General features: G+C 37.0%; 1 protein-coding gene across 2 annotated transcripts in view; it reads right to left on the reverse strand.

Moving 5' to 3' along the window:
• Window positions 1–2,893: 2,893 nt before the first annotated feature.
• CDH12 (cadherin 12) overlaps window positions 2,894–12,045 on the reverse strand; it is a 1,313,162-nt gene continuing 1,304,010 nt past the window's right edge. For both annotated transcript variants that reach the window (XM_021000534.1, XM_021000535.2), the window contains 2 exons: window positions 8,436–8,687; window positions 2,894–3,442 (listed from right to left, as the gene is read on the reverse strand). In XM_021000534.1, the coding sequence (XP_020856193.1) occupies window positions 2,943–3,442; window positions 8,436–8,687 (752 nt within the window). In that variant the 3' untranslated portion in view covers window positions 2,894–2,942. The remainder of the gene's footprint in view (window positions 3,443–8,435; window positions 8,688–12,045) is intronic.

Consider the following 12,045-nt stretch of genomic DNA (forward strand, 5'->3'; position numbering starts at 1 on the left):
AGTGCTTTAAAAAGTACATAGAGGATTTCATATATAATTCTGGAGTAAATCAGGAACATGGTTAGAGCTGCACTTTAGGAAGGTCACTTTGGCAGCTGTGTGGAGGAAGGACTATAATGGAGAGAGACACAAAGTAAGGAAACTAACCGTAAAGATATTATAATAGCCCAAGTGTGAAATGATTAGTGCCTACACCAGTGTAAGGGCTGTAGGAATGAGAACAAAAAAGAAACACATTTAAAAGATATTTTGAAGATAGAAACATCCTCCCATAAGTCCTCCGCAGTGGATCTGCTCCACACATTGCAGCCCTTCTTTTATGCTTCAATATTTTGTGGACACCAATGTAAATTTTCTTGACTCTTATTCATCCTTTATTTCAAATCCTCAATGGAGCCATCTTCCACCCTTTCTTCCTGAACCCATATGAGTATACATACATACATACATACATACATACATACATGTATACTCACATATGTGTATATACATGGGCACACACATGCACACACATGCACCCTGCATACCCGGTAGGAAGAATTATCAATAGCAAATATCTCAAACCACTAAACCCAATCGCATTATTCTACCCGTAGTAGCAAGTGCCCCAATGATGGGATTCTTTCGACAAAGGCTCTTCACTTGGAAATTTAAAACCATCATTTGACAAATAATTATGTGTTTACTGCTCAATTTTAGGCACTTATTTAGGTTGGAAACATGTAAATAATTTCCTTTGAGAATTTGCTTTAAAAGATAGAACTCTACCTTTGTTTTATTTCCTTTGTTATACAACCACACAACAATGGTAATTAGTGACAAATTTGAGTTATTTCCTTATGTGGTATTTTAATGCTAACATTCATATTTGAACATTATCTTGTTGATATAATTAATTCCTTGGTGAAAAGATATGGCTAAAAAGTCTCATGAATTATTAACCTATAATCTGTTTTCATCACAACAGGATGTAATTTTTTCTTAACAGTTGTGATATTTTCTTCAGTAGTCTCTCTTGCTCACTCTACCTAAAAAACTGCTTAACATTCCAAGTATTCAGAGGCCTTACACACAGACATGAGCCACATTCTCATTTAGCATGATCTTCATTAGTCACAAGTATTTTAATCACTACTCTGAGTATATAAAATGCTAATCTTCACACTTAAAGTCCAAACCAGTCTTCGGTCTGTTTGTCCCCTTTCTCCTGACCATGTAGATGAGGTTATTTTTGTTGTTCAGTTGTGTTTTACTTTTCATGACCCTGTCTAGGGTTTTCTTGGCAAAGGGACTAGAGTGGTTTTCCATGTCCTTCTCCAGCTCATTTTACAGATGAGGAAACCGAGACAAACAAGGTTAAATGACTTGCCCAGGGTCACACAGTAAGTGTCTGAGGTCAGATTTTAACTCAGGAAAATGAGTCTTTCTAATTCCAAGCCCACTGTGCTCTATCCATTGCACAACCCCACTGCCCATGGAGGAGATTAATTGTAACTATTAAATACCTACTTCATGCCAGAGACTGTTCTAGGCACTGAGGGTAAAAGTACAAAAAACAAATATGCATAAGTATTAGTACTTATGGAGTATCAGCATTCACTTAAAAGTAAGGGGAAATGGACATAATAGCTAATATCAGCATAAGTTGAAATGGAATTATGAAAGTTTCCTATTTTTGCTTGTCCTAGAGATCCATTTCACCTAGGTACTCATTAGTGTAACTAATGAATCTCCTAAAGTGAACACATTATTTAAATTCATACTGTATATTTCTATTTGGGTGGAACCAATGGCCATCTTTTACATACTTATAAGTTCAAATAGTATGAATTCAAATACATGCAACCACTTGAGGTATTCATTATTCACAAAAATTGGGACCTTGATTGGATTCTAGGGTTGGAAGGAGGTCAGGTATTCCATTTTCCCATCTTTAGGCTAATATATAACTAAATTAACTGATTTTTTTTTGAAATAGCCCCACAGAAGGAGGCCCCCAGAATTTTATCTTGGATAAAGCTGATAAGGAATTATTTGTTGCTTTCCCAACATTAAAAGAAATCAACCTTATCAAAATCCAGTATTGATAATTCATTTGCTTATTTGTTTATTTTGGTCAGTTTTGATCTAAAAAGAAGTAGATAGCCTAAGGCCTGCAAGAAAACTATTTCTTTTGTTGTTGTTTTTTGTTTTGGAAAAAGGGGTAACATTTTAATGAATACCTTAATATTAACTAATGTTAAAATCAAATATTTCTCTAAAAATTGGGAACTTTTACATATTGAATTTCATACTAGCATGTTTATTTCAATTTATTTCAAATGTGAGGAGAACAAATGTGATATTTTGGCATACAATTTTTTTAAAGAAAAAAAACCTTTGAATTATAAATAGATGGATTCAAGAAATTCTTCTTTTTTTATTCCCAAAGTAATCAGAAGTCAGCATGTCACTATTGCTCCTTGACATGGTCAGTGTCTTTGTTCTATGTCCTCTTTATCTCTGAATCCTGTATCACCTTCTCAATAGAGGGCACTGTATACCACTTTAAAAGATAAGAGTTTCAATAGGCACTTTAGTGGAATTAAGAAAAAAATCTACCACTCTTCCACCTTGATGCCAGAAAGCCGTCTTCTTTCTAGGTTGTCATGTCATTTAATTGTAGCGAATAGGCCTGAGCTCATCTCAGTGCTTCCAAAGTACAAAACAAAACAAAACAAAAAAGGAAAAAGGGGGGAAGAGGACATATTATAGGATTTATCTTCTGTTTGCAGAATCAACCCAAATTGACAGCATGATAAATATAGTAACTTGCTGGAAACCAAGTAAACAAAGTAATCTTGTCCTATAAAGTTTGGGTGCTGTTTCTGTTCCCCACCCACCCACCCCCATTTGTAGTTTCTTTTAAATTTTTCCTCTTGGTTCAATGTTAACCCCGCCGCCTAGGTGACTTTGTCAGAGTTATAACTTTCTTCCTCTCCAAACATGTCTGCCAAGACTTTAAAGCGTGGTCCCCAGTCAGCCAGGTAGTCATAATCCTGGTCTGCTTCTGTAGTGCGGGAGTCTATGGAGCTGAGGGACTCTGCTACAGATCCATCGCCTTCATAGGCATATGTTGCCAATGAATCATAAGGGGGTGCCGTGGGATCCACATCATTTTCCTGTAGCCTTTGATTAATGAAATCTCTTATGTCAGTGTTATCTTCCACCGGTGGTCTCTGACGAGGTAAACAGAGAGTGTCTGGTTTTATATCCCTGCGTATTTTGTTATCTTCAATCACTTTTGGATTTCTCAGGGCACCAATATCGAAAGCCTGAGTGTCCTCTTCTCCACCTCCTTCATCATCATAATGGATAACATTGTCTCTGATGTCTTCTTTAGAGGTCATCAGGGTGTCTTTTTTCTTCTGCCTTCGCAGGGCGACATACAACACAACAATGGCTGAAACGAGACAAAAATTGCATTTTGAAACTGACAAGAAAGTTCAGCTCTTGCCTGAAATGTCAATACAATCCTTCAGGTGAAAGCTAAATGAAACCCAGTTTTTTTAAAAGACTCACTATTATTATCCTACAAAGTAAAGTCTCTGTAACTAGCCAGTCGACTATTTTCTTATTCAAATATTTAGTCCTCATTTTCTCTGAATACCTTGCATTGATGCCTCTAACTTGCAGGTACCTAGTACGAACAGTATTTATCAGAATTATGAAATGTTCTAGTTTAAGATTCCAGTAAAGTTTTTGTGATGAATTTTTAAAATGAAATAGGTACTTGATTATTAATTCAGCTATACACCTAAAACTGTAGAGCTAGAATAGTGAGCATTTTAGTTTAGAATACTCAGATAATTTTCACCCAGGAACACAATAATGTTCCTAAGAGTACCATAGTTTTCCAGCAGACAGGGCAACATTAAATACGTCCACACTTTGGAAGGGAGTAATTTGAGCCAATTGCTTAGGGGTGAGGTGGGGAAGGTGGGGGTTTGGGTTGAGAGAGAATGAAGGAATGAAGATCATCTGAGTCCCCAGGTCTATTTTATGAAATAAAAAGATCTTAGGCTCAATTAATCAGAGGTGTGCTATTAAAGTTTTAACAATCCACTCTCTAGAATACACACACACACACACACACACACACACACACACACACATATGATACACTTTAATATTAATCTTCATTAACATTTTTATCATTTTCTTAAGTTTAGATAGTAAGCAAAACAATAATTCAAGCTCTGATTTGTAGGATTTGTGATTTGCACTGCAATGGCTCACACTGAAAGTTTAACAATCAGTTCTCCTAATTCAGTTCTAGCTGGTTCCAGAACACCCTATGAAAGGACACAGTGAGACTCTGAATGGCTTATTTGCACAGAAAGAGTCAAGCTGAGGATTGAAGGAGACAAGGGATTTGCTCTTTGGTGTAAAGAGACTAAATTTCAAAATTTTTTTAAAAAATTTTTTTAATGGACAGTCAAGTAGAAAGTCACCTATGGAGGATGTACCTGGTTCCTCATATTGTTCTTCTGTTCCCTTGCAGCATGTAGAAAGAGTAAAAGGGAGAAGGGGAGGAGAGAAGGAAATTCCTAGCTGAGACCCCTACTGTCACCAGGGCGTGGGTCCCAGTTCTACTACTGAGATCCCACAGTAGTAATTTAGGCTAGAATTTCATCTGAACTCAGAGCTGAAGATGTCAAGACTACAGTCAAGTGTCAGTGTCACATGCCCTGCTAAAGGACAAGCTAATGGGGGAATTTGGCACAGAGACATTGGACCATCAGAGGAACAGGTTTAGGAAGACCGTATCCAGTAGAAAAGGGACTAACTCTGTAGTTTCAGGATTTGGGTTCAAACTTTGCTACTAATACCAATACGATCTTTGTCAAGTCACTCAGTCCTCTGAGGTTCCTCCCAGCTCTATGATACAAATTGATATGATATGAGTATGAAGAGACACTAGTGGGACAGGAGGGTCCAAATGGTAACAGAAGCACTTATGGGATAGTGAGTCTCAAGTCTAGGGAGGATATTATTTGTACATTTCAGCAAATGCCTTAGCTTCAAGCTAACTGTTTTCTGGGGCTGACTATCAAAGACAAAAGTATTGGTGGGGGCTTATAAGCTATAGTATTAGGAGTACAGTTTCCCAGAGTACTTTGTACGTTGGCTAGTCATCTTTTTGGGCTACTTTTCCATCTTGCATTCATAGATTAAATTCCTCTCACAAAGTAAAACCACAGATTCAAGCTGATTTAGGCATCTTCACTCCAATGCTTTGTTGTATTCCAAACCATTGGGAGCTCAGCTGAAATACTGGCCTAAGATTCAATTGTTTACTTCAGAAAGATTCAAAACCCAAATCCATGCACCATCAGGATTCTAGAGCCTTCCGTCTCCAAAGAAGAATCCCTACTCTAAGTGCTGGATTAGCTATTTTAAACCAAGTAGCTGGCTCCCATTCCACTGTACTGTGCCATGTTCTTCTGCATCAAAAACCATTGCTAGAGGAGTAGCAAGAAGGAAAGAACACTGCCTCCCTACTTCCCACTTATTGTACTGTTTGACAGGCATAAGGAAGTGGTGAATTATAGGAGGTAAATTCTTCCTCCCTATCTGGCTCTTTTCTTGATGACCTTCAAAGTTTAAAAATTTCAGTCTCTCTAGGCCCAAAAGGCAAATCCATTGACTCTGTCAATATTGTCTGAGTGTGACTCTTTCAAATGCAAATAGTTCACATAAAAGTCTACCACCCTTAAAAGGTTTGATGTCTTTCACCTATCCCTGCATTCTGAAATTTCATCCATATACCAAGGAATCAATTTATAAATAGTCCCCTGACTAATCACACCCTGATCACCCCTGCCCCCAAGCTCAGGAACTGCATTCACCTTGATATTGAAAGGTTTGGTTCAAACTGTGTGTTCTGCCATATTGACAGGAAATTCCTATGGTTTGCATCCCCAGCTATTTGAAAATTTGGAGCAGAGCCCCACCTAGTGTTAAGAGTGGTAAAGCTATAATAATGTTATAAAACTGGGGCTTCAGGGAACACACTCTATTCCCCAATTAGTTAGTTATCACCCTTTCTAATTTTTAGCCCTGTTTCTTGTTTTAAAAAAATGCTTCCTTGAATAAGGTAGGAATATATGTGCCAGACAAGATATTTTCTACCAAAAATCACACACACACACACATATATGGGGAGAAAGAGTAAGAGAGAGAGAGAGAGAGAGAGAGAGAGAGAGAGAGAGAGAGAGAGAGAGAGAGAAAGAGTTTAAAACATGGCCCCCAAATGAAGGGAACAGACCAAATTCAGGGAGGGAAATAAGAACAAAAACAAAAAAAAAAAAGCAGGTCTTCTTCTGTTCAGTGTGAATTTATTTCTAAGCACTTTGGGGATTTGCCTGAGCAATGACGATGGCTGTGTTCTAGCAGCACAAGTACAAAGCAATCATACAGTTTTGCTGAAGTTAGACGGAAAGGGACAGATCAGATTTACACACATGTCATCAAAGCTAAAATGCCAATCATTCTTCATGACAAGGCACAGAGATCCCTCAACCTACTTGCTTGTAGGAAGGAAACCAAGATATTTTAAAAGATTTTCTTTAAATTGAAATGAAGAGAGATGTTGTAAGTTAAATTTGGAGGGGGACTGAATATTGCTTTCACCGTAGGATCGCAATTTGTTCTACTGAAGAATTTTGTATATTGTTAGAAATCAGGTTGCGGTCCTCTAGGAGTTGAACTTAACCATAGAGAGAGACTTTCTGAATCAGGTGGTGGATTAACAAGTGAAAAGAAGTCCTATGAACGTTGTAGCAGCAGTAAGGACAAAAACTTCTGAAACCAACTACCATTCATTGTCTAGAAGCCATAATAGAAAGTACTTATTCTAATCTCTTTCCTCTTCTAAATTTTTTGTATTGCTTTGTTCCTGAGCTTAGGGCAGTGCCTGACACTCAGTAGGCTCTTTATAAATACTTGTTGACTTGGTTGGCTTCTTCTGTGGTGGAGAGAGATGGGAAATGTCTGAGCAATTACTGATGGCTGGCAGATCAAAATGATCAAATGATTGGGAAAGAGCTTAACTCTGGTCTTTTCTTTCCTTTTACTTTCCCTGTGAATTAGGATATAAGAAGTTTTCTAGAAGAAGCATATGGTTAGGTATTTCTTATTTTAACAGCATTTAGTGACAAGACCTACAGAATATTGAGTAGATTCCAATGGAAGATTTATGAACAGTAATAGATATTAATTTCCCTAGCTATGGTGCCATGGAGGAACTACAATCTGTATCAGTGGAGAGAGTATATCCACACTGATAAGATCATGAATCCATCCAAAAAAGTATAACTAGAACCTGAACTCAAGATACATTGTGTGTGTGTGATTATATAAGCACTTTCATTGCATTTTTTTTATTTTTAGGCAATTGGGGTTAAGTGACTTGCCCAGGGTCACACAGCTAGTAAGTGTCAAGTGTTTGGTCTGAGGCTGTATTTGAACTCAGGTCCTCTTGACCCCAGGGCCTGTGCTTTATCCACTGTGCCACTTAGCTTCCCCTAAGCACTTTCCTTGATAGGATAAACAAAGCCATTCTGCTCCAGACCACTAAAAGGGACCTGTATTTATTTTATTATAATAGATTTAGATTTAGAGCTGGAAGAAATCTCAATGGGTATCTAGTCTAATCCTTTCATTTTAGGTTGGGGAAAGGGGAAAAGAACAAATATTTATTAAGTGTCTGCTATGTGTCAGGAACTATGCTGAGCATTTTTTATGAATATAATCTTATTTGATCCTCACCACAACCCTGTGAGGTAGGTGCTGTTATTCTTCTTATTCTACAGTTGAAAAAATTGAGGCTAAATGCTGCACAGAGGCCCAGAGTACCAGCTGGTGTGTGCCTGAGCCTAGATTTGAACTCAGGTCTCCCTGACTCTAGGCCCCATGCTCTATCCACTGTGACACCTACTATCTTGCCCAAGTTCTCACAGATAATAAATATCAGAGTTTGGGACCTGAATGCAGATATTCTGACTCCTAGCCCAGAGTTCTTTCTATTACACAATCTATCTCAAAAATAAACAAACAAATAAATAAATACAGCAAACAAAAAAGAGAAGATAGTTGCTCATTAGAAACTTCAATAATGATAGTATTTACTGTTGGACAGGTTTAACATTTCAGCTTCATGCTTTTTTATGTGTCTGTGTCCTGACGGAAGTAATAGATTTCACTGTCATTTAATGCACACTAGGAAAACAGCAGCTCCAAATAGTTTTTTTCTATAATGCTAACATAAAGTTAAAGTAACTTATAGGTTGAAGTGGCCAAGGTGGATAAAGGAAGAGGCAGTGGAGGAGAGAGAAATGGAATGATATGGGGACAGAGACAAAAATATTAGAAAAAGTGTGAAATTAACCTACCTAAGAGAATAACTATACAAAGTAAGATTGCAATCAAAGCACCAGTGCTGAGTCCTACAGGTAGAAAAATTGCCTCCACATTGCAAGACAGGATGCTACCATCAGAATCACATCTACAAACTCGAATAGTCATTGTGTTTGTGCTGCTCTGGACAGGGTAACTGCTGTCTTCGATCACAACAGGGAGAAAATAAAACTCTTGTTGCCTGCGGCTGTATCCATTTCTTCTAGTTTCAATTCCAGCTGTGTTGTCTACAAAACATGACATTTGTGACACAAGAGTTAATCAAGAACAACTTGTTTTTAAGCCAGTGGATTTTTATTTTAATTTTAATTTTTGAAGCTTCCTAGGAACCTTGTTCTATCCTTAACCAATGCTGTCAAATTCAAATCATATGCAATCTAAGGAATCTTGCAGGAAAAAAAAATCCCTCTATTTTTATCTATTAATCCCTTTTGGCATGACAGTTTAAATTTCAGAAGAGAAAGGAAAATAGAAGGAAAACATGTTTTTTATTTATTAAGTAAGAAATGGATTATAGCGAGCTATTTCTTTTTGACTTTTCTTGTCAACATCTCAACAGGAGAATAACATTTTTGTTGAGCATTTTTCATCCCACTGAAAAACAGGTTAAAAACAAAGTGTTAATCTCCATGAAGGCATTCTTACTGTAAACTGATGATTAAAAATATAACAAGAATAGATTGAGCACTTAAGACTGATACTTGATGTGATCCACAGTCCCCAAAATAACACTACTCCAACTTTTCCCGGTAGGGATCAGGTGTCATTATTTTTTCCCATCTAAATAGATACTTTCATTCTTGTACATCAGTAAGGTATGGATATTTGGAAAGGAAAGGGGTAAAGTAACTGGCTTCCTGAATGCTCTAATGATTCTAAATATGCATAAAAATCATCATCATCATCATTTAATGTAAAATATATAACTAAAGAAAAGTAGAGTAGAAAGGGCTCTTAAAGACCTCCTTTCCAATCCCTTCATTTCCTCATTTCTCTGATGAACAAACTGAGGCCTTGACAAAGGAAATGACTCATACAAGATAAGACACAAAATTAATTTGGAGGAAGTATGTCTAGAATCCAGGTCCTCCAAGGCAGCACTTTTTCCATGATACAATATTGTCTTTCTTTAAATTAGTTTCTATATATGCAGAAATAAAAAGCTATCAAAATTATTTCTGTAATTTAATTCAGTAGAATATTTTAACTTAATCATCTGGGAAATTCAGGCCAAGGCATTTATTTTCTGAACAATTGTCTCAATTTTCTGCACATTGCTACATGTGTCAGAATAACTTTGGCTTTTACATGCTACTGTTTGACTCTGGTGGTTTTAATAACTCTAGTGTTATAATAAGACACCTGAGACTCTATTACCACATCTATGCATAACATTAACATTGACACAAGGAGCAATAGGTCTTCAATAAATTTACATATTACAAAACTTTTCCATGAGATAAATGACAACATTGAGCAGAATTGCTTATGCCTTTTTCTTTAGACGTGTCTTAGCCAAGCAACTGAGTGTACTAATTCTCTAGCTGTTGACAAATTTTTATACACCCACGTATTTATCTGCACGTGCACATATATACAACATGTATGTGTTTATATGTTTATGTGTATATGGACATGCATTTGCACATAAGCATACACAGATAGAATATGTTTTATTAATAAAGATGATAAATCACCTACTATGTGCAAGGTACAACACTAAGGTCTGTAAAGGATAAAAATAAGCGTAAGACATAGTTTTTACCCTAAAAATGTTAGTAGTAGACTTGAGAAAATAAAACTTGCATATACATAAAGTAATAATTAACACCACAGATCAGAGTGGGGTCAGTGCTAATGGGTCTATGGATAATAATTCCTCAAGAAAGTAGCTCATAGTAGAGGAAGATCACTGTGACCTGGGGAATAATTATTATCACCGTAATTTCTCCAGTACTGATCTCTCTTATTATTCTGCTACAAAGGTCAATGGATGAGAAATAGTCCATTATTACTTACACTAATTATAAGCAATATATCTGTATGAAAGAAAATGCTGTTAGAGTTTGTTTAGAACACATGAAAAACGAGTCACAATAACTTAAAATGAAGATTATTTTAATATTATGTTATGAAGAAACATTTTTGTACCTTTACTTTTCTAAATAAAGCTAATCTTTAATTGTAAAACAAAGTCTTTCCAAGTTTTTTGAAAAAAAAACTTATCATTTGAAGACCACTATTAAAATCCAGTAACTTAGAGCAGAACCAAGATGGTGGAGTAGCAGGGAGTAGTACAGGGAGCTCCCCTTCAAAACTTTCCCACTCAGATCTAGAAAATGTACCAACCAAATCTTCATGAGAAAATACATGAAAATGTCACAGTGAGTCATTCTTCCAGCCCAGGTCAGTATAGGGAGTCAGCCACAGAGAGGTCTGTGGGCTTCTTTCAGAGAATCTGATCAAGAGCAGCAGTAGGTGGAGAGTTCAGGAATCTGGGAGAGTCTGTGGACTAGAGCAATGGAAGTTCCATCGAGGTCAACATAGGATACAGGAACAAGTACAATAAAGTAGGTTTGTCATTCACTACTCAGTTATAAGTCACAGATCCAGTGTGCACTGTGGAAGGTGACCTATGCCCAATGGTAGTGTTCCAGAGTAGATAGGGGCTACACTTTCTAGGCTGAGATGAACAAGTTCAGAAGCAAACTGAAGCACTGTGATTGATCCCAGAAGCCAAACAAAGTCTCAGTTCCAACTTGTACTCCATTCTGAATCCTGAAGAGAAATAATCAGGATAGGAATCCCAGACCAAAGGGACACTGTCAGTTCTGTGACTCAGAACTGGTAAACCCTTTGAACTAGCTGACAGTGGCTAAGTCAAATAGCAATCTAGTGTGGTTCAGAGCCAAACCAAGATCAAGAACAGCCAGAGCTCAGACCAGGAGCACAATCAGACTTTGCCCTGGGTCAGACTACTTTGGGAGCTCTGAAAGCTTGCAAGTCCCTAGCCTGAGATTTCTCTGAGATGTTCTAAGACTCAGTTGTCCAAGGAAGCAGTGACAGAATCAGGTCAGAAGAAGGTCAGAGCTGAATCTAATATCAAATTCAAAGTAAGGAAATCAGCTGGAAGAATGAGCAAACAAACAAAAGAATGCCACTAATTAAAAGCTCTTATGGAGGGGGCAGCTAGGTGGCACAGTGGATAGAGCACCGGCCCTGGAGTCAGGAGGACCTGAGTTCAAATCTGACCTCAGACACATAATACTCACTAACTGTGTGACTCTGGGTAAGTCACTTAACCCCAATTGCCTCACCAAAAAAAAAAAAAGCTATTATTGCATCAGGGAAACTCAAGACACAAATATAGAAGGAGAGAATAACTTCAAAACATCTTCAAGCAAAGCCTAAAAAGAAAAAAGCTTGAGGAAAAAAATCCAATTAAGATTCTTGGACGAGATGAAGCAAGAGACTATTTTATTTTTTAAAAGAGGTTTTGTTTTGTTTTGTTTTGTTTTAATAAATGAAATGATAGAGCTAAATGAAAAGAAAAACTGTAAAATAAATAAGAACCATGGAAGAAAT

Source organism: Phascolarctos cinereus, unplaced genomic scaffold, assembly GCF_003287225.1.
Source record: "Phascolarctos cinereus isolate Bilbo 61053 unplaced genomic scaffold, phaCin_HiC Scaffold_4;HRSCAF=312, whole genome shotgun sequence".
Lineage (NCBI taxonomy): Eukaryota > Metazoa > Chordata > Mammalia > Diprotodontia > Phascolarctidae > Phascolarctos > Phascolarctos cinereus.